This window comes from Scyliorhinus torazame, chromosome 29 (assembly GCF_047496885.1).
Source record: "Scyliorhinus torazame isolate Kashiwa2021f chromosome 29, sScyTor2.1, whole genome shotgun sequence".
Classification (NCBI taxonomy): Eukaryota; Metazoa; Chordata; class Chondrichthyes; order Carcharhiniformes; family Scyliorhinidae; genus Scyliorhinus; species Scyliorhinus torazame.
In genome coordinates, this window is record NC_092735.1 from 10,480,331 (window position 1) to 10,502,427 (window position 22,097).

At 50.2% G+C, this 22,097-nt stretch overlaps 1 protein-coding gene across 1 annotated transcript in view; it reads right to left on the minus strand.

Annotated features, from left to right (window-relative positions):
- Window positions 1-22,097, minus strand: part of LOC140403849 (guanylyl cyclase C-like) — a 154,467-nt gene that overhangs the window by 99,631 nt on the left and 32,739 nt on the right. Inside the window, exons 6-7 of the mRNA XM_072492042.1 lie at window positions 14,664-14,760; window positions 11,836-11,950 (exon numbers count right to left, since the gene is read on the minus strand). Coding sequence (XP_072348143.1) covers window positions 11,836-11,950; window positions 14,664-14,760 — 212 coding nt within the window. The remainder of the gene's footprint in view (window positions 1-11,835; window positions 11,951-14,663; window positions 14,761-22,097) is intronic.

The following is a 22,097-nucleotide window of genomic DNA, read 5'->3' on the forward strand; positions in this document are numbered from 1 at the left end:
ACCGTCATCTAGGTAGACAGCCACACGTGGTAAACCTCTCAAAATGCCCTCCATAACACGTTGAAAAATTGCGCAGGCAGAGGATACTCCAAAGGGCAACCGTGTATATTCATACAGGCCCCGGTGTGTAATAATCGTTATATATGGTCGGGAGGCAAGGTCCAGCTCCAACTGCAGGTAGGCGTGACTCATATCTAATTTTGTGAACGAGAGTCCACCTGCAAGTTTCGCGTAGAGATCCTCTATGCGAGGCATTGGATATCGGTCAAGTCGGGAAACTGTATTCACTGTAAGTTTATAGTCGCCACACAAGCGAACTGTGGCATCTGGCTTCATTACAGGTACAATTGATGCTGCCCAGTCAGCAAAACGGACAGGCCTGATAATACCCAAACTCTCCAAACGAGTGAGCTCCCCTTCTATCTTCTCGAGCAAGGCGTAAGGCACTGGGCGCGCCCGGAAATAGCACGGCGTGGCTCCTGGTTCAACTTGGATACGGGCTACGGCCCCTTTTATTTTCCCCAAACCAGGCTGGAATACATCTGCAGCCACATATACGCACTTCACTCCCCACACACACATCCCAGCCAACAAGGTGGCACTGGTTGCGCTGGAGCGTGCCCACACAGCTGATAGTCGGCTGGGGCCAGAGGGCACATGAGGTGGTGGCTTGGGGGTCACCCATATGACCCGTGGCACGAAGACCACAGTGGACAGTCAGCGGTGTGCGCACCTGCATGGCTGCCTTGCAGGCTGTGTGAATGGTGTTCCGTGCCTGTCCACCCCACGGTCTACCTCCTGGCCAGCCCCGGCTAACCTCACCATCGGTAATTCCCCCCGGTGGAGGCGGAGAATCGCGGAGGCCCCGGTAAATCCCGGGTCAGGCCCACTAATGGAGTGCCAACGGCGTTTACTGTACGTGCTGAGCAGGATGCAATGATGGAGCTCTCGAGGCAACGGAGAATTGCGAATTTGCGTGAACCCGGTGCCCGCTACGATTCCAGTGTCAAAACCGATTCTCCGCCAAATCACGTTCTCGATTCCACTGTCAGCCGACGGAGAATTCTGCCCACAATGTTTTGGCCTTAACTACTTTCTGTGGTAATGAATTCCACAGGCGGAACACTCTCTGGGTGAAGAAATTTCCCCTCATCTCTGTCTTAAATGGTTTACCCCTTACTTCGGTTTGTTCTCGCTGGAACAACGGAGGTTGAGGGGCGACCTGATAGAGGGCTACAAAATTCTGAGGGGCATAGACAGAGTGGATAGTCAGAGGCTTTTCCCCGGGGTAGAGGGGTCAATTACTAGGGGGCATAGGTTTAAGGTGCAAGGGGCAAGGTTTAGAGTAGATGTACGAGGCAAGTTTTTTACACAGAGGGTAGTGGGTGCCTGGAACTCGCTGCCGGAGGGGGTGGTGGAAGCAGGGACGATAGTGACATTTAAGGGGCATCTTGACAAATACATGACTAGGATGGGAATAGAGGGATACGGACCCAGGAAGTGTAGAAGATTGTAGTTTAGTCGGGCAGCATGGTCGGCACGGGCTTGGAGGGCCGAAGGGCCTGTTCCTGTGCTGTACTTTTCTTTGTTCGTTGTATCCTCAGACTGTGAGCCCTGGTGCTGGACACACCCGCCATCGGGAACATCCTTCCTGCATCTACCCTGTCCAGTCCTGTTAGAATTTTATAGGTTTCTATGGGATCCCCTCCACATTGTTCTGAACTCCAGCCAAGACAATCCTAACCGATTCAATCTCTCCTCACACCTCAGTCCCGCCATCCCAGGAATCAGTCTGGTGAACCTTCGCTGCACTCCCTCGAGAGCAAGAACATCCTTCCTCAGAGAAGGAGACCAAACCTGCAAACAGTACTCCAAGTGTGGCCTCACCAAGGCCCTGTATTGCGGCAAGAACTTGCCCCAGTAACCCCATCAGCACTCGCTCACTTTAAGTCTGGCTGCCTCACAGCAGTGATTTAGGGCAGCACGGTAGCATTGTGGATAGCACAATTGCTTCACAGCGCCAGGGTCCCAGGTTCGATTCCCGGCTTGGGTCACTGTCTGTGCGGAGTCTGCACGTTCTCCCCGTGTGTGCGTGGGTTTGCTCCGGTTTCCTCCCAACGTCCAAAGATGTGCAGGTTAGGTGGATTGGCCGTGATAAATTGCCCTTAGTGTCCAAAATTGCCCTTAGTGTTGGCTGGGGTTACTGGGTTATGGGGATAGGGTGGAGGTGCTGACCTTGGGTAGGGTGCTCTTTCCAAGAGCCGGTGCAGACTCGATGGGCCGAATGGCCTCCTTCTGCACTGTTAATTCTATGGAAATATGGTGAGGGCGGCAGTAATATGGTGAGAATGGGACTACCGCCCTCTCAGGGACAGGGTGCCCCACCATCAGAATCTGGCGGCCAATCTGATTGGCTAGCAGCTCTGTCATCCCAGCAGTGCCAAGGTAGAGTAGTGGCAACTGCTGGGGGCTACCAGCAGTCCCGAGGAGGGAGGAAAATGGGCTCAAAGGCAAGTGCAGGCATTTTGTGCGGGGATGGGATCGGAGGTTTAGCACACTGGGCTAGTTTAGCACACTGGGCTAAATCGCAGGTTTTTAAAGCAGACCAAGGCAGGCCAGCAGCACGGTTCGATTCCCGTACCAGCCTCCCCGAGCAGGCGCCGGAATGTGGCGACTAGGGGCTTTTCACAGTAACTTCATTTGAAGCCGACTTGTGACAATAAGCCATTTTCATTTCATTTTCATTCATTCTAAGGAGGGAGAGAATGTGGTGTTTCAGAGACTGGGGTGAGGCACAAAGAGGGAGTGGGACCATCTTGGAGGGAACGCACCCCCCCCCTAGGGAAATAACCACCCCGCCCCGCCCTCTTCCTGCCCTCCTCCAGCCCGTGGAGTGAAACCAGCTGGGCTACCTGCTTTCCTCGGCCTACCCCAGCGGAGGAGGCAGTGAGTTCCTGGAGCTGGTTTAGCTCAGTGGGCTAGACAGCTGGTTTGTGATACAGAACAAGGCCAGCAGCGCGGGTTCGAGTCCTGTACCAGCTTACCCGAACAGGCGCCGGAATGTGGCGACTAGGGACTTTTCACAGTAACTTCATATGTGTGACAATAAAAGGTTATTATTATTATTATTATTATTATATGGCCATTGGACACTTTCTTGCGTGCCATACCTCCCCCCCCCCCCCCCCCCCCGGATTGGAAGCGAGTCCCGTCAGTGATGCTGCCGTAAAACTGCCATTGATTGGTGTAAAAGCCCCTTTGGAGGAGGCAATCTGCCGCCCTTACCTGGTCTGGCCTACATCTCATTCCAGGTCAACAACAATGTGGCTGATTCTTGACCCACCTCTGAAATTACCTAAAAGCCGCTCAGTTCAAGGGCAGATAGGGATGGGCAACAAATGTTGGTCTTTCCAGTGATGCACACATTCCACGAAGGAAACAAAAAAGAGTATTATTGCCTCCAGTTCCCCTGTTTTATTATGTGCATTGTTGCACAGGCAGCTTAATTCAATTTTAATGGCAGTTCCTCTCCTTTCATTTTTATCCATCATTTTATATTCCTGTTTTATCATTCTAATTGATCTCTGTTAGGGGATTCGGAGCAGCTTGGAGCAAAGGACGAGTAGATCAAGGTAGATAGGATAAAGGGAGATACACGATAAGAAGGGCAAAGTTCACAGTATTAACTTGCTTGGTACACAGATGTAGAATCAACAGATGGAGCTATAAAATACCAGGGAATTTACTCCCTAAACAGAGGCTGATAGCATAACAGTATCAACGGGGCCGAGGTGGAGATGGTGAGCAGTTTCAAATTCCTAGGGGTGCACATCGCCAAAAATCTGTCCTGGTCCACCCACGTCGACGCTACCACCAAGAAAGCACAACAGCGCCTATACTTCCTCAGGAAACTAAGGAAATTCGGCATGTCCACATTAACCCTTACCAACTTTTACAGATGCACCATAGAAAGCATCCTATCGGGCTGCATCACAGCCTGGTATGGCAACTGCTCAGCCCAAGACCTCAAGAAACGTCAGAGAGTCGTGAACACCGCCCAGTCCATCACACGAACCTGCCTCCCATCCATTGACTCCATCTACACCTCCCGCTGCCTGGGGAAAGCGGGCAGTATAATCAAAGACCCCTCCCACCCGGCTTCCTCACTCTTCCAGCTTCTTACAACGGGCAAGAGATACAAAAGTCTGAGAACACGCACGAACAGACTCAAAAACAGCTTCTTCCCCGCTGTTACCAGACTCCTAAACGACCCTCTTATGGACTGTCCTCATTAACATTAACACCCCTGTATGTGTCACCCAATGCCAGTGTTATCTAGTTACATTGTGTACCTTGTGTTGCCCTATTATGTATTTTCTTTTATTTCCTTTTCTTTTCATGTACTTAATGATCTGATGAACTTCTCGCAGAAAAATACTTTTCACTGTACTGTCATGTGAGAGTCCTTTTAAGAAAAGTGTGTTTTATCAACTGGCTGCAGTGATGTCATTGTGTGGGTGGAGCTGGGCGGTGGCTCTGTATTTTAGTTTCGCTTTCAGTTGGAGAGCTGCATTCAAACCAAGCAGATGTATACTGGTCTCTCTCTGTATGTTAAACAAGGTGTTTAGATCACTTGATAATTTAAAAGTGATAACTGTTCTCTGTAGAGAATTCAGTCTTTGTTAAAAAGTGTTTTGGTTTATGTTTAGGAAAGTTACTAAGGGTTACCTATAGAGTACTGTATCTTTTGGGGGGATTATCAGTGTTGGTAAGATGTTTACTGTGGGTTTATAAAATGTTAACTGGATCCATAGAATAAACATTGTTTTGTTTTTAAAATACTTTAGCTCACTGTTGCATCACACCTGTAAAGTGGGCCCTTGTGCTCCCCATAACCAAAATCTATTCAAATTTGGGGTCAGGTGAACTCCATGCTGTACTTTGGTGTTCTCTAAACCCTGGCCCATAACAGTACCATGTTACACGTGACAATAAACAAAATCCAATCCAATGCAGTAATATAGCATACAAATCTTTGTTAACAGTGAAATGTTTGCGAGGCATAATGGGACATAGCCAGCTAACCTGGCCACATTCTTTAGGAAGGCAGATTCACACAGAAACACATAACACAGCCTGTTCAGCAGAAACGTTCCTTATAGTGGCTGTTTAGCACAGGGCTAAATCACTGGCTTTGAAAGCAGACCAAGGCAGGCCAGCAGCACGGTTCAATTCCCGTAACAGCCTCCCCGAACAGGCGCCGGAATATGGCGACTAGGGGCTTTTCACAGTAACTTCATTGAAGCCTACTTGTGATAATAAGCGATTTTCATTTCATTTCATTTCATCAGCAGTCCCCAGACAACCGTCATGAATACAGACAATGGTTCCGGTCAGGAACAAGGTTAAGATGGGGGGATTGTACGTACAAAGAAACAAGGACAGTACATAAGGGGGTCTGGAAAACATCAGAAGGCCATGCACGAGTTCCGAACTGTCCATGAGCTGATGGCGCAGTCCCATGCTACCCGACAGTAAATTACACTGGCCAATGTGCATAATCTATACCAGTAATGATTGGCCCATGCCCAGCTGGGCTGGGCTACTGGCTTCTGAAAATTGTACAATTACGGAGCTAAGAATGCTGTAATTTTAGAGTTGGCTTGGAACTGCCCCAGGCCACTCTCCCACGTACGTTGGTGAATAAAGAGCATCCTGAACCAGAATTCCTGTCTCCGCGAGTCTTTGTGTTAGCTGAGCCATAATTAAGAAGGGAAATCCCTCATGTGAAAGCCAGCCTAATATTCAGTCTCTGAATGTTCCTACAACAATCTCCTTTCCATCTAAATCCTCATTTAGTTCATTCTTCCTCAAGCAGGCGTTCCTTGTTTTGATTGTGTCCACTTGTTTGCCTTCCTCCTCCCTATCTTTTTGTTTAAAGCCTTTGCCACATCGCTCTTCCACTGAGACATAAGAACTTAAGAACTAGGAGCAGGAGTACGCCACCTGGCCCCTCGAGCCTGCTCCGCCATTCAATGAGATCATGGCTGATCTTTTGTGGACTCAGCTCCACTTTCCGGCCCGAACACCATAACCCTTAATCCCTTTATTCTTCAAAAAACTATCTATCTTTATCTGAAAAACATTTAATGAAGGAGCCTCTACTGCTTCACTGGCCAAGGAATTCCATAGATTCATAACCCTCTGGGTGAAGAAGTTCCTCCGAAACTCAGTCCTAAATCTACTTCCCCTTATTTTGAGGCTATGTCCCCTAGTTCTGCTTTCACCCGCCAGTGGAAACAACCTGCCCGCATCTATCCTATCTATTCCCTTCATAATTTTATATGTTTCTATAATATTCCGTCTCATCCTTCTAAATTCCAACGAGTACAGTCCCAATCTACTCAACCGCTCCTCGTAATCCAACCCCTCCAGCTCTGGGATTAACCTAGTGAATCTCCTCTGCACACCCTCCAGTGCCAGTACGTCCTTTCTCAAGTAAGGAGACCAAAACTGAACACAATACTCCAGGTGTGGCCTCACTAACACCTTATGCAATTGCAGCATAACCTCCCTAGTCTTAAACTCCATCCCTCTAGCAATGAAGGACAAAATTCCATCCGCCTTCTTAATCACCTGTTGCACCTGTAAACCAAATTTTTGCGACTCGTGCACTAGCACACCCAGGTCTCTTTGCACAACAGCATGTTTTAATATTTTATCATTTAAATAATAATCCCTTTTGCTGTTATTCCTACAAAAATGGATAACCTCACATTTGTCAACATTGTATTCCATCTGCCAGACCCTAGCCCATTCACTTAGCCTATCCAAATCCCTCTGCAGACTTCCAGTATACTCTGCACGTTTTGCTTTGCCACTCATCTTAGTGTTGTCTGCAAACTTGGCCACATTGCCCTTGGTCCCCAACTCCAAATCATCTATGTAAATTGGGAACAATTGTGGGCCCAACACTGATCCCTGAGGGACACCACTAGCTACTTATTGTCAACCAGAGAAACACCCATTAATCCCCATTCTTTACCACATCCATTGGCTCCCCGTTATCTACCACACTGGTAAAGTCCTCAAAAAATTCCACTTAATTAGTTAGGCATGACCTGCCCTTTATGAACCCATGCTGTGTCTGCCCAATGGGACAATTTCCATCCAGATGCCTTGCTATTTCTTCCTTGATGATAGATTCCAGCATCTTCCCTACAACCGAAGTTAAGCTCACTGGCCTATAATTACCCGCTTTCTGCCTACCTCCTTTTTAAGCAGTGGTGTCACGTTTGCTAATTTCCATTCCGCCGGGACCACCCCAGAGTCTAGGGAATTTTGGTAAATTATCACTAGTGCATTTGCAATTTCCCTAGCCATCTCTTTGAGCACTCTGGGATGCATTCCATCAGGGCCAGGAGACTTGTCTACCTTTAGCCCCATTAGCTTGCCCATCACTACCTCCTTAGTGATAACAATCCTCTCAAGGTCCTCACCTGTCATAGCCTCATTTCCATCAGTCACTGGCATGTTATTTGTGTCTTCCACTGTGAAGACCGACCCAAAAAACCTGTTCAGTTCCTCAGCCATTTCCTCATCTCCCATTATTAAATCTCCCTTCTCATCCTCTAAAGGACCAATATTTACCTTAGCCACTCTTTTTTGTTTTATATATTTGTAGAAACCTTTACTATCTGTTTTTATATTCTGAGCAAGTTTACTCTCATAATCTATCTTACTCTTTGTAGCTTTTTTAGTAGCTTTCTGTTGCCCCCTAAAGATTTCCCAGTCCTCTAGTCTCACACTAATCTTTGCCACTTTGTATGCTTTTTCCTTCAATTTGATACTCTCCCTTATTTCAAAAAGATCTAGGAGTACAGGTCCACAGGTCATTGAAAGGGGCAACACAGGTGGAGAAGGTAGTCAAGAAGGCATACGGCATGCTTGCCTTCATTGGCCGGGGCATTGAGTATAAGAATTGGCAAGTCATGTTGCAGCTGTATAGAACCTTAGTTAGGCCACACTTGGAGTATAGTGTTCAATTCTGGTCGCCACACTACCAGAAGGATGTGGAGGCTTTAGAGAGGGTGCAGAAGAGATTTACCAGAATGTTGCCTGGTATGGAGGGCATTAGCTATGAGGAGCGATTGAATAAACTCGGTTTGTTCTCACTGGAACGAAGGAGGTTGAGGGGAGACCTGATAGAGGTATACAAAATTATGAGGGGCATAGACAGAGTGGATAGTCAGAGGCTTTTCCCCAGGGTAGAGGGGTCAATTACTAGGGGGCATAGGTTTAAGGTGAGAGGGGCAAGGTTTAGAGTAGATGTACGAGGCAAGTTTTTTACGCAGAGGGTAGTGGGTGCCTGGAACTCGCTACCGGAGGAGGTAGTGGAAGCAGGGACGACAGGGACATTTAAGGGGCATCTTGACAAATATATGAATAGGATGGGAATAGAAGGATACGGACCCAGGAAGTGTAGAAGATTGTAGTTTAGTCGGGCAGCATGGTCGGCACGGGCTTGGAGGGCCGAAGGGCCTGTTCCTGTGCTGTACATTTCTTTGTTCTTTGTTATATCCACGGTCAATTTTCCCTCTTTCTATCGTCCTTCATTTTTGTTGTTATAAACCTTTGCTGAGCACTGTGAAAATCGCTTGGAAGGTTCTCCACTGTTCCTCAACTGTTTCACTATAAAGTCTTTGCTCCCAGTCTACCTTAGCTAGTTCTTCTCTTATCTCATTGTAATCTCCTTTGTTTAAGCACAAAACTCTAGTGTTTGATTTTACCTTGTCATTCTCCAACTGTATTTTAAATTCCACCATATTGTGATCGCTCCTTCCGAGAGGATCCCTAACTATGAGATCATGAATCAATCCTGTCTCATTGCACAGGGCCAGATCTAGGACCGCTTGTTCCCTCGTAGGTTCCATTACATACTGTTCTAGGAAACTATCGCAGATACATTCTATAAACTCCTCCTCAAAGCTGCCTTGACCGACCTGGTTTAACCAATCGACATGTAGATTAAAATCACCCATGATAACTGCTGTACCATTTCTACATGCATCCGTTATTTCTTTGTTTATTGCCTGCCCCACCATAATGTTACTATTTGGTGGCCTATAGACTACTCCTATCAGTGACTTTTTCGCCTTACTATTCCTGATTTCCACCCAAATGAATTCAACCTTATCCTCCATAGCACCGATGTCATCCCTTACTATTGCCCGGATGTCATCCTTAAATAACAAAGCTACACCACCTCCCTTCCATCCACTCTGTCCTTCCGAATAGTTTGATACCCTTGGATATTTAACTCCCAGTCGTGACCATCCTTTAACCATGTTTCAGTAATGGCCACTAAATCATAGTCATTCACGATGATTTGCGCCATCAACTCATTTACCTTATTCCGAATACTACGAGCATTCAGGTAAAGTACACTTATGTTGGCTTTTTTACTTCTGTTTTGAATCTTAACACCTCGATCAGTAACCTCTCCTAAGTTATATTTCCTCTTAACTTTTCTCCTAATTTTCCTCGTCGTTGAACCCATATCTTCATGTAACAACCTGCCGCGTCGCTTACCATTAATGTTTTTACTTCCCGTTTTATTCTTTTTAGTATTACTGGTCCTATTCACTGAGCTCCCCTCAGTCACTGTACCTTGTACTGTCACCCTTTTTGATTTTTGACTATGGCTTCTCTGCCTTACACTTTCCCCCTTACTGCCTTTTGTTCTGTCCCTGTTTTACTACCTTCCAACTTCCTGCATCGGTTCCCATCCCCCTGCCACATTAGTTTAAACCCTCCCCAACAGTTCCAGCAAACACCCCTCCTAGGACATCGGTTCCAGTCCTGCCCAGGTGCAGGCTGTCCGGTTTGTACTGGTCCCACCTCCCCCAGAACCGGTTCCAATGCCCCAGGAATTTGAATCCCTCCCTCTTGCACCATCTCTCGAGCCACGCATCCATCCTATCTATACTGGCATTCCTACTCTGACTAGCTCATGGCACTGGTAGCAATCCTGAGATTACTACCTTTGAGGTCCTACTTTTTAGTTTAACACCTAACTCCCTGAATTCAGTTTGTAGGACCTCGTCCCGTTTTTTACCTATATCGTTGGTGCCTATGTGCACCACGACAGCTGGCTGTTCACCCCCCCCCCCCCCCCCCCAGAATGTCCTGAAGCCGCTCCGAGAATACCTTGACCCTTGCACCAGGGAGGCAACATACCATCCTGGAGTCTTGATTGCGTCCGCAGAACCGCCTGTCTATTCCCCTTACGATTGAGTCCCCTATCACTATAGCCCTGCCATTCTTCTTCCTGCCCAGCTGCGCAGCAGAGCCAGCCACGGTGCCATGAACCTGGCTGCTGCTGCCTTCCCCTGGTGAGCCATCTCCCTCAACAGTATCCAAAGCGGTATATCTGTTTTGCAGGGAGATGACCGCAGAGGACACCTGCACTGCCTTCCTACTCTTGCTCTGCCTTTTGGTCACCCATTTTCTATCTCCCTCAGTACCTTTCACCTGCGGTGTGACCAATTTGCTAAACGTGCTATCCACGACGTCCTCAGCATCGCGGATGCTCCAAAGTGAGTCCATCCGCAGCTCCAGAGCCGTCAAGCGGTCTAACAGGAGCTGCAACAGGACACATTTCTTGCACGTGAAGGAGCCAGGGACAGTGGACGTGTCCCTGAGCTCCCACATCGCACACGAGGAGCATGACACGGGTCTGAGATCTCCTGCCATGTCTTAAACCTTAGGTAAACCTATACAACTACAATTCCAATAAACAAAAGAAAAAATAAATAAATTAGACAATGAAAAGAAAAACTACTTACCAGTCACTTACCAGGGATAAAAAGCACCTCCTGCCCACCCAGCTTCGAATTCCCACCTAGATTCAAATTCCCAAACTCACTCTTTGCTGTCTCACTCTGGCTGTGTCTTCTCTGGCTCACTTGGAGAACTCACTGGGAGTGAGTTACAAGTTGCTCTTTTTAAATTGGCCTTAGTTGACTCCCCTCCCCCAGCTGCTTTTAGATCAAAGTAGATTAAAGTGACTGACACAGAACTGCCAACCGGTGCAGAAGGAGGCCATTCGGCCCATCGAGTCTGCACCAGGTCTTGGAAAGAGCGCCCTACCCAAGGTCAACACCTCCACCCTATCCCCATAACCCAGTAAACCCACCCAACACTAAGGGCAATTTTGGACACACTAAGGGCAATTTAGCATGGCCAATCCACCTAACCTGCACATCTTTGGACTGTGGGAGGAAACCGGAGCACCCGGAGGAAACCCACGCACACACGGGGAGGATGTGCAGACTCCGCACAGACAGTGACCCAAGCCGGAATCGAACCTGGGACCCTGGAGCTGTGAAGCAATTGTGCTATCCACAATGCTACCGTGCTGCCCCTGTGAGTGGGTGGAGCATCGGATGTATCCCAGTTCAGATGAGGTCCTTCCCCACGGTGCACTTCCCTCCTGTCCCAGTGCTACTGACAGTGTCTCACAGAGAGGAACCCAGCTTTCCCACACCGGTTCTTTAGTCGAGGTTCGAGTAACCTTTTTAGGAGTTAGAAGATCCTGACATGGGAAGGTGGGCCGAATGGCCTCGTTGTGTGCTGTAACTTTTCTGTGATTCTGTGATCAGAAGGGGACTGTAAAAGGGGAATGAAAGTGCATCTTTAGCCAAAGGTGCGGAATATAAATCACGCCCAGGAGTGGGTCGCACTTCCCTCGAGAGTTTAAGATTTTGCAACAGGGAGGCAACAACTGGATCTGGCCCGATCTACAAGCCTGTATGGGGGAGATTTACTTCTTACCGATGTGGCGCTGTTGGCCTCTTGTGTGGTGTTGTTGGAAACTGGAGACAGTAGGGTCACCACCAGGACGTGCTTCATGTAATCCGTCGAATTCCCCTCTGCAGAGTAGGTGTGACTATCGGAAAGAGGAAAGGTCAGAGCTGTGAGAAAGGCAACACTCCACCCACCCCCACCCCCCTTCCCTCAAGCCCCTCCACCTCCATCCCCTAATAGCACCTGCCCTTCTAAATGAAACATTAACCTGGCACTTTTAAAAAAGATTTAGAGCACCCAATTCATTTTTTCCAATTAAGGGGCAATTTAGCGTGGCCAATCCACCAACACATCTTTGGGTTGTGGGGGCGAAACCCACGCAAACGCGGGGAGAATGTGCAAACTCCACACGGACAGTGACCCAGAGCCAGGATCGAACCTGGGATCTCGGCGCCGTGAGACTGCAGTGCCAACCACTGCGCCACCGTGCTGACCTGACCTGGAACTTTACGGTTGTAAGGTGTTCATGCCCCTCACCTGACTACAGGCCCGTTGTTCGACTTGAACTTTCAGTTGGAAAAGGCGCTAATTGGAACCAAATGTTTCCTCACTTCAATAACCCATGTCTGTGTGGGTTTCGCCCCCACAACTCAAAGATGTGCAGGTTAGGTGGATTGGCCACGCTAAATTGCCCCTTAATTGGGAAAAAAAATAATAATTGGGTATTCTAAATTTTAAAAAAAAGTTATAGCTGAGCACTCAGACAAGCTCAAGGTACTTCATAGAATTTCATAGAATTTACAGTGCAGAAGGAGGCCATTCGGCCCATCGAGTCTGCACCGGCTCTTGGAAAGAGCACCCTACCCAAGGTCAACACCTCCACCCCATCCCCACAACCCAGAAACCCCACCCAACACTAAGGGCAATTTTGGACACTAAGGGCAATTTATCATGGCCAATCCACATAACCTGCACATCTTTGGACTGTGGGAGGAAACCGGAGCACCCGGAGGAAACCCACGTACACACGGCGAGGATGTGCAGACTCCGCACATACAGTACTTGGTAAGAGTCAGCCTGGCTTTATGATAGGGAATTCACATTTAACCAATTTACTCAAGCTCTTTGAAGGAATTTAGTTTTAGGTTAGACGGGCATCATGATTGGCGCAGACTTGGAGGGCCAAAGGGCCTGTTCCTGTGCTGAATTGGTCTTTGGTCTTTGAATAACATATGCTGTGGTTAGAGGGGAGCCTGTGGACGTGCTGTACTTGTATTTCCAGAAAGCATTTGACAAGGTGCCACTTCAAAGGTTATTGTAAAAAATAAATGTTCATAATAATCTTTATTAGTGTCAGTGGGCTTACATTGACACTGCAATGAATTCACTGTGAAAAGCTCCTAGTCGCCACACTCCGGCGCCTGTTCGGGTACACGGAGGGAGAATTCAGAATGTCCAATTCACCCGACAGCACGTCTTTCAGGACTTGTGGGAGGAAACCGGAGAGCCCGGAGGAAACCCACGCAGACACGGGGAGAAGGTGCAGACTGCGCACAGACAGTGACCCAAGCCGGGAATTGACCTGGGACCCTGGCACTGTGAAGCAACAGTGCTAACCACTGTGGGTGTAGGGGTAACATTAGCCTGGATTGAAGACTGGCTGGTTGGCTGGCAGAAGACTGAGAGTATGCATAAAATCGGTCTTTGTCAAATTGTCATGTGTGGGGTCCCGCAGGAGTCTGTGTTGGGGCCACAATGTTTTACAATTTATATCAAAGACTTAGATGAGGGGAGTGAAGGCATGATAGCTACAAACGTCACAAAGATAAGTAGGAAAGCATGTTGTGAAGAAGACATATGGGGGCCGGATTTTCCATTTCTGCAACTAAGTGTTGGCGCCAACAGAGAATCCGCGTGGACTTCTACGACAGGAAAATCAGCACCGCACCTGCACCGATTTCACTACCGGTGATAGGCTAGCACCGGTGCCGCGTAGAACACCATAGAATACCATAAAAAATGGTGCAGGACACGCCGGGTCCATCATGGACACTCGCAGGGCTGACAAGCTGCAGCGACGCACAAACAATACACTCCACACAAACTCACTGCTCGAGGCCGAAAAGATGGGACAGGTTGTGCTGGAGTGCCCATACAGCTGATGGGTCGGCTGGGGCCAGAGGGCACCCAGGGGGTTGCCCCAGGGGGGTGGCCTATACGACCCAGGGCACCAGATTACAGCTGGCTGTCAGCGGTGTGCTCAGCTGCATGGCTGTCTTGCCGGCTGCGGTAATGGTGTTGCATACCCGTCCACCCCGAACCCACGGCCCACCTCCTGGCCCCCCCCCCCCACTACTCCCCCCGGCCCTGGCAGAAGCCCCCCTGGCCAGCGGCACGGATGTTGACCAAGTATGGTGGTGCTGGACACTGTCCGCACTCTCTCAACGGAAAATCCCGCCCACGGAGTTTGCAGGTGGATTTAGATCTGAGTGAGCGGACAGAAATGTGGCAGATGGAGTATAATGTGAGAAAGTGGTAAGTTGTTCACTTTGGCAGGAAGAATAAAAAAGCAGAGAACTACTTAAACGGCGAATGACTGTGGAATGTCACTGTGCAGAGGGATATAGGTGTTCTTGTGCATGAGTCATAGGAAGTTAGTATATGCAGGTGCAGCATGTAACCAAGAAGCCATTTCCTTTATTATTAAAGTAATTGAATATAAAAGTAGGAGATATGCTTCAGTTCCAGAGCATATATACAAACGGATCAGCCATTACCTTTTTGACTGGCAGAGCGGGTTCTATTTCATATGTACGTATGTTCGGAACTAACTCAACTAAAGATGTGGCCCTTACTTGAACAGATCTACGAGGATGATAACAATATCTTTGTCCAAGGTAGCTCCATCTACCAACGTCTCAATGTCACTGCTTGTCCCGCACACGATGATCACTGTGAGTAAACAAAAACAGCTCGGTTAATTTTAATTATTTTCCATTGCTTCCCTCCTTGAGACCGAGGTAAAGAATGAGGCATGAGCCGAAAGAGCAACGTGATAATGACCAGGATGTTGTTTGACAAATCTCTTGCAAGGGTTGCGGGGAAAAGGCTGGACAATGGCACCGAATCATAAACCTCATTTGGAGAGCTGGCGCAGACACGATGGGCCGAATGGTCGCCTGCTACCCCGTGGCAACTCTGGGATTCTGTGATCTTGAAAATAGTGACATTGTGGAGAGGATGGGGGACTTGTTCATAGAAGGAAGCATCCCGAATATGAGGGTGCTGGAGGAGAAGTTTGCGTGGGTTGGAGGGAATGATCTCCGGTATTTACAGGTGCGGGACTTTTTGTGGAGGCAGGTGCCAACCTTGCCACCCCTGCCGTTAAGGGGGATTCAGGATAGGGTGGTTTCTGGAGGATGGATAAGGGAGGGGAGCGTCTCGGACATATATAAAGAGCTTGTGGGGTCGGAGGAGACGCAGACCGAGGAGCTGAAGCTTAAGTGGGAGGAGGAGCTGCGGGGTGAGATGGAGGAGGGTCTGTGGGCGGACGCGCTAGGAAGGGTCAATGCCACAGCAACATGTGCCAGGCTCAGCCTGGTCCAGTTTAAGGTTGTTCACCGGGCTCACATGACGGTGGCCCGGATGAGCAGAATCTTTGGGGTGGAAGACAGATGTGCGAAGTGTGCGGGGCGGGGGGGGGGGGGGGGGGGGCAATGAGTCCGGAAGTGGCGATCTTTGGGGTATCGCAGGACCCGGGAATCCAGGAGGAGAAAGAGGCGGATGTTCTGGCCTTTGCTCCCCTGGTAGCCCGGAGGCGTATATTGCTGGCATGGAGGGACTCAAAGCCCCCGAAATCGGAGCACTGGCTTTAAGACATGGCTGGCTTCCTCTGTCTGGAAAAAATTACGTTCACCATGAGAGGGTCTCTGTTAGGGTTCGCCCGGAGGTGGCAACCGTTCGTCGATTTCCTCGCGGAGAATTAAACGTCAGCAGAAGGGGGGAGGGGGGTTAAATTAGTGTAGCGCAGGGGGGTAAATTCGTTTAGTGTAACGTAGGGGGGTAAGTAATGGCAGGACCTGCGGGAGAGAGTGGCAGAATTTGCACTATGTATATATTTTTTGCTTTTCTTGTTATTTATACTGTGGATTTTGTTCCTGTTAAACTGCCAAAGAAAATACCTCAATAAAACGTTTATTAAAAAGAAAAAAGAAAATAGTGACATTGGGGGAGCTGGGGAAACGGAGAATCCCGCCGATGGAGAATCCCGCCTGGGATCTTTTACGTTTATCTTAGAGGAGTAGAGGTTCAGTTTAACATCCCATCCAGAAGACAACAGCTCTGACAGTGCAGTGCTCCCGCAGAACGGTAGCATTGTGGATAGCACAATTGCTTCACAGCTCCAGGGTCCCAGGATCGATTCCGGCTTCGGTCACTGTCTGTGCGGAGTCTGCACATCCTCCCTGTGTGTGCGTGGGTTTCCTCCGGGTGTCATACTTGTAGGCGCCGACCCCGTCGTGGACGCCGGTCCTGGGGGCGCCAGAGGCGCCGTCGTTCCGACCGAAACTGGGACCAGCCCAGGTGCCGTACCTTCCATGTGGGTGAACCTACGGCGACTACTCCTGAGGACGTGGAGACGGAGGACGACTGCCTGCAGCTGCATTGTGTGGCAGCTCCCCGTGTGGCCCCCATTAAGGTAACAGTACGGGTCAATGGCCCCCCGCTTGAGATGGAGTTGGACACTGGCGCAGCGGTCTCCGTGATCGCCCAGAGGACATTCGACCGCATCAAGCAGGGTATACAGACCCTTACGTTAACCGACTCACAGGCCAGGTTGGCCACCTACACGGGGAACCACTGGACATTGCAGGAACTACAATGACCCCTGTTGTTTATGGACGCCAGGAGGGGCGTTTCCCACTTATCGTGGTGCGCGGTCATGGGCCCAGCCTGTTGGGTCGGGACTGGTTGCGCCATTTGCGGTTGCAATGGCAGCACATCCTCCAAACAGTTTCTGAAGGGTTGACTGAGGTGCTAGGACAATACCCAGATGTATTCCAGCCTGGTTTTGGGAAAATAAAAGGGGCCGTAGCCCGTATCCAAGTCGAACCAGGAGCCACGCCACGCTATTTCCGGGCGCGCCCGGAGCCTTACGCCTTGCTCGAGAAGGTAGAAGGGGAGCTCACTTGTTTGGAGAGTTTGGGTATTATCAGGCCCGTCTGTTTTGCTGACTGGGCAGCACCAATTGTACCTGTAATGAAGCCAGATGCCACAGTTCGCTTGTGTGGCGACTATAAACTTACAGTGAATACGGCTTCCCGACTCGACCGATATCCAATGCCTCGCATAGAGGATCTCTACGCAAAACTTGCAGGTGGACTCTTGTTCACAAAATTAGATATGAGTCACGCCTACCTGCAGTTGGAGCTGGACCCTGCCTCCCGACCATATGTAACGATTAATACACAACAGGGCCTGTATTAATATACACGGTTGCCCTTTGGAGTATCCTCTGCCTGCGCTATTTTTCAACGTGTTATGGAGGGCATTTTGAGAGGTTTACCACGTGTTGCTGTCTACCTAGATGACGTTTTGATTACAGGGACGTCGGAGCAGGAACGTTTGGAAAATCTGGAGGCTGTCCTTAGACGTTTTTCGGAGGCTGGAGTCTGTTTATGTCGCACAAAGTGCGTATTTCAGGCTAAGGAAGTAGTCTACCTAGGTTATCGGGTGGACCGCGAAGGTTTGCACCCCGTCGCAGAGAAGGTGCGTGCGATTCAACAGGCCCCCGACTGACACTTCGCATCTTTGTTCTTTTCTCGGTCTCGTAAACCATTACGGGAAGTTCCTCCCCAATCTGGCAACTACGCTGGCCCCGTTGCAACTTCTGCTAAAGAAAAATCACACCTGGGTTTGGGGTCAGCCGCAAGAAACCGCTTTCCGGCGGGTAAAGCAACAATTGTCGTCGTCTGGGTTACTAACCCACTATAATCCTGGAAAGCCTTTGCTCGTCTCATGTGATGCATCCCCGTATGGTATTGGAGCCGTCCTGTCCCACAAGATGGAGAACGGGGCCGAGTGACCGATAGCTTTCGCCTCCCGCACATTGACTGCAGCAGAGAAAAAGTACGCGCAGATCGAGAAGGAGGGCCTGGCAGTGTTTTTTGCAGTGAAACGCTTCCACCAGTACGTGTACGGCCGCCATTTCACTATCGTGACTGATCGTAAGCCTCTGCTGGGACTTTTCAGAGAGGATAAGCCAATACCGCCCATTGCTTCCGCACGGATCCAGCGCTGGGCTTTGTTGCTTGCTGCATACGAGTATTCTCTGGAGCACAAACCTGGAACGCAGATAGCAAATGCCGACGCACTGAGCCAATTGCCTTTATCGACCGGCCCCATGTCGACCCCCACGACCGGTGAGGTGGTTGCAACCCTAAATTTTATGGACACCTTGCCTGTCACGGCATCACAGATCCGTGAGTGGACCCAGACGGAGCCAGTCCTGTCAAAGGTTCGGCACATAGTCCTGTATGGTGGGCAGCATAGACAGCTCCCAGGCGAGTTGCGGGCATTTTCCTCCAAGCTGTCAGAATTCAGCGTGGAAGACGGCATCCTCTTGTGGGGGACGCGTGTGATTGTCCCGGAAAAAGACCAGGAGCTGATACTAAGAGACTTGCACAATGGGCATCCAGGTGTGACCAAAATGAAAATGTTGGCCCGGAGTTATGTTTGGTGGCCAGGCCTCGACACCAACATTGAGAAGGTGACCCAAAACTGCCCCATTTGCCAGGAGCATCAGAAGCTTCCGCCGGCCGCGCCCCTACATCACTGGGAATGGCCAGGGCGGCCTTGGGCACGCTTGCATGCAGATTTCGCAGGCCCTTTTCAAGGATCCATGTTCCTTCTATTAATCGACGCCCAGTCTAAATGGCTAGAGGTGCATAAGATGCTAGGCACAACGTCCTGCGCAACAATTGAGAAGTTGCGTCTGTCTTTTAGTACGCATGGCCTTCCCGAGGTGCTGGTCACGGATAACGGCACTCCATTCACGAGTGAGGAGTTTGCGAGGTTCATGAAGATGAACGGCATCCACCATCTCCGCACTGCCCCTTACCACCCGGCTTCAAATGGGTTGGCAGAGCGCGCAGTGCAGACATTCAAAAGAGGCCTAAAGAAGCAGTCTTCCGGGTCAATGGACACGAGACTGGCTCGGTTTTTGTTTACGTACAGGACCACCCCCCCATGCGGTGACTGGGGTAGCTCCCGCAGAACTCCTAATGGGCCGGAGACTTCGCACCCGCCTTAGTATGGTTTTCCCGGACATTGGCGCAAAAGTACGCCACACACAAGAACGGCAGGGACAGGGTTTTTCTCGGCATCGGCCGATTCGGCAGTTTGCGCCCGGTGACCCAGTGTTCGTTCGGAATTTTGCTGGTGGTGCCCAGTGGGTTCCTGGCGTAATCTTTCGCCAAACGGGCCCTATATCTTACCAGGTGCAAGCCCAGGGTCGTCTCCAGCGCAAACATGTAGACCACGTTCGGTCCAGAAGACTATCCCCTCCAAAGATTCCCCGCCCCCGGAGCTCATTTCTACAGCCGCAGAGACCAGAGACAAGGGAAGGTAGTCCTCACAATCTTCCTCTGGTGCCTCACTCGAAGCCTGCGCAGGTCGTTACAGAACCGAATGGAGATAGAGACGCTGACATGACGGAGGCAGCAGACTCTGACTCCGTGATGGAGATACAGGACGCATCAGAGGGGGAATCCTCAGGTCCACGGGCCGTGGATGTACAACTGTTACGCCGTTCATCACGGAAGCGCCGGTCTCCGTCTCGTTACACGCCGCCTGATCCAGCGCCGCGTGCAAATGGTGTCCGGCCTGCGGCAAAACGAGTCCGACGTCTTCCTTCGCCAGGTTCTTCGGTGGATTCCTTGGACTTGGGGGAGGGATGTTATAACCTGCCTGCCTACCATTGGCTGGGGACTAATGACAATCCCACAATCCTGTGGGAATATGAGCTTCCCCAATGAGAGGGGGCGGAGAAACCATTAGTAAACTCCAAGTATAAATAAAGCTGGCCAGTTGGGAACCAGCAGGAAGGAGTGAGCAGCAAGGGAAGTTACTGCTGCTGTGATATATATATATGTTATTGTAAATAAATGTTATTACTTTGTATCCTTAAAACTCGTGCAGGAGTCTTCGTGGCCCTCACAAAACTCCCACAGTCCAAAGATGTGCAGGTTAGGTGGATTGGCCATGATAAATTGCCCTTAGTGTCTAAAATTGCCCTTAGTGTTGGGTGGGGTTACTGGGTTATGGGGATAGGGTGGAGGTGTGGTCTTGGGTAGGGTGATCTTTCAAAGAGCCGGTGCAGACTCGATGGGCCGAATGGCCTCCTTCTGCACTGTAAATTCTATGATTCTATAAGTCCAGCTCTTAACACGTCACAGGGAAAAGCACCGAAGCCTGGATCAATTTTGTTCAGCTGAGGAGGCTGGTTCGATCGTGAACAACTAATTCAGCCGGTCAACAGAGTCAACAGGATGTGAAACACTTCGTCAATCCAAACAATGTACCGACCTAAATACACCATCCAAATCAACCGCCGCACTGAACCAACCTAAACAACTTCGACGCACACTCGGTAAACCAGGAACAGCAAAGAGGAATTATTGACTGATAGAACATGGAGGAAATCATCAAAAGATGATTTACAAACCGGGCTGGAGACAGAAGTTGGAAGAGGGGAAGATGTTGGAGTGATGGGCAAATAACATGGGGCTCAGTCAATCAATCATTCAAAGGCAAGAGGACATAAACAGGGAGGGTGAAAGTTTAGGGTACACAATGACCTCACTTCCTGTCACCCCGAGACTGCTCATTAACAAGGAACAAGTCAGGAGTGGAATACTCTCCGCTTGCCTGGATGAGCACAGCTTCAGCAGCACGCAGCTCGACACCAGCCTGGGCAAAGCAACTGGTTCGATCGGTACCCCACCCCTCACCCCCGCCGCCACCGACGCACCGTGGCAGCCGTGTGCGACCGGCTACAAGATGCACTGCGGCAACTCACCGAGATTCCTCCGACAGCACCTTCCAAACCCGCGACTTCCACAACCCAGAAGGACCGGGAAAACACCATCGGCTGCATGCTCCCTTCCGAGCCTCCCGACATTCCGACTCGGAACCGTGGGCGGAAGTTTCCCAAAATGGCACAGAGTGTCGGATCATGGGGGGGGGGGGGGAAGCTGTGTGAAACTCGCTGGCTTCGCGGGTGCCTTTTCGCGCCTGGTTAAACAGACTCTGAACAATTCCAGAGTGCGTACGGAGATCACACTGCCAACTGGGGGAGAGGGGGGGGGGGTGCTAAACCCAGGATTCTGGGGTCACGGCACCTTTTAAAAGTTGCAGTAAATGCTCCCCTTCATGGAGATCGTGACCCTCCGCACAACGTCGATCGGGACCACCCTCCAACGGAGATTGGGACCCCTCGCAACAGATAGCAGGACCCTCACCACGGAGATAGGACCCCCACCACATTCCCCCCCCCCCCCCCCATCACATCCACCACACCCACACCACACAAGCAGCCAGCCGGCATCAGGGCACTACCCTCCCATCACTGGCACTGTCCCTACCCTCCTCCACAGTCTCCAGCCCCTGCCCACCCCAATGCATGCACAAGCTCCCCCCTCCCCCCCAGCAACCATTAGGCCACTTACCCCACACATACAGGGAATCCCCCCATGGGGCTCCCAGAGGGGCTGCCCTGGCATTGCCCCCAGGTAGTGCCAGTGTGCAAGGTGGGGCGGGGGGGGGGGTGCATGACCCTCACCACCCGGGGGCAATACTCACTACTGCTCCCCCACGTGGTCATCATGACTGGTTCTCTCTGGCCCACAAATCCACTCACCAGCGGAGTCTAACTTTCCTCCACCACCTTTGCTCCCTTTCCCTCTAAAACCTCCGAACGGCAACTGGGCAAAAGGACCGAAAAGACCACCTCGAGCGGGAGCTGCCAAATCTGCGACCACTCACTCCATGGCCACGACCGCAAGTCCCCAAAACTAATATAATTTCAATCAGCTTTGACAAAGGGTCATCCAGACTCAAAATATTACCTCCCTTCCGTCTCCACAGATGCTGTCAGACCTGCTGAGATTGTCCAGTATTTTCTGTTTCTGTTTCAGATTCCAGCATCCGCAGGAATTTGCTTCTATCTTTAATCAGGTCATTTTTTAGCTGTCTGAATTAATGTGATTCTGCAAGCTATGTTGTCGCGGTCG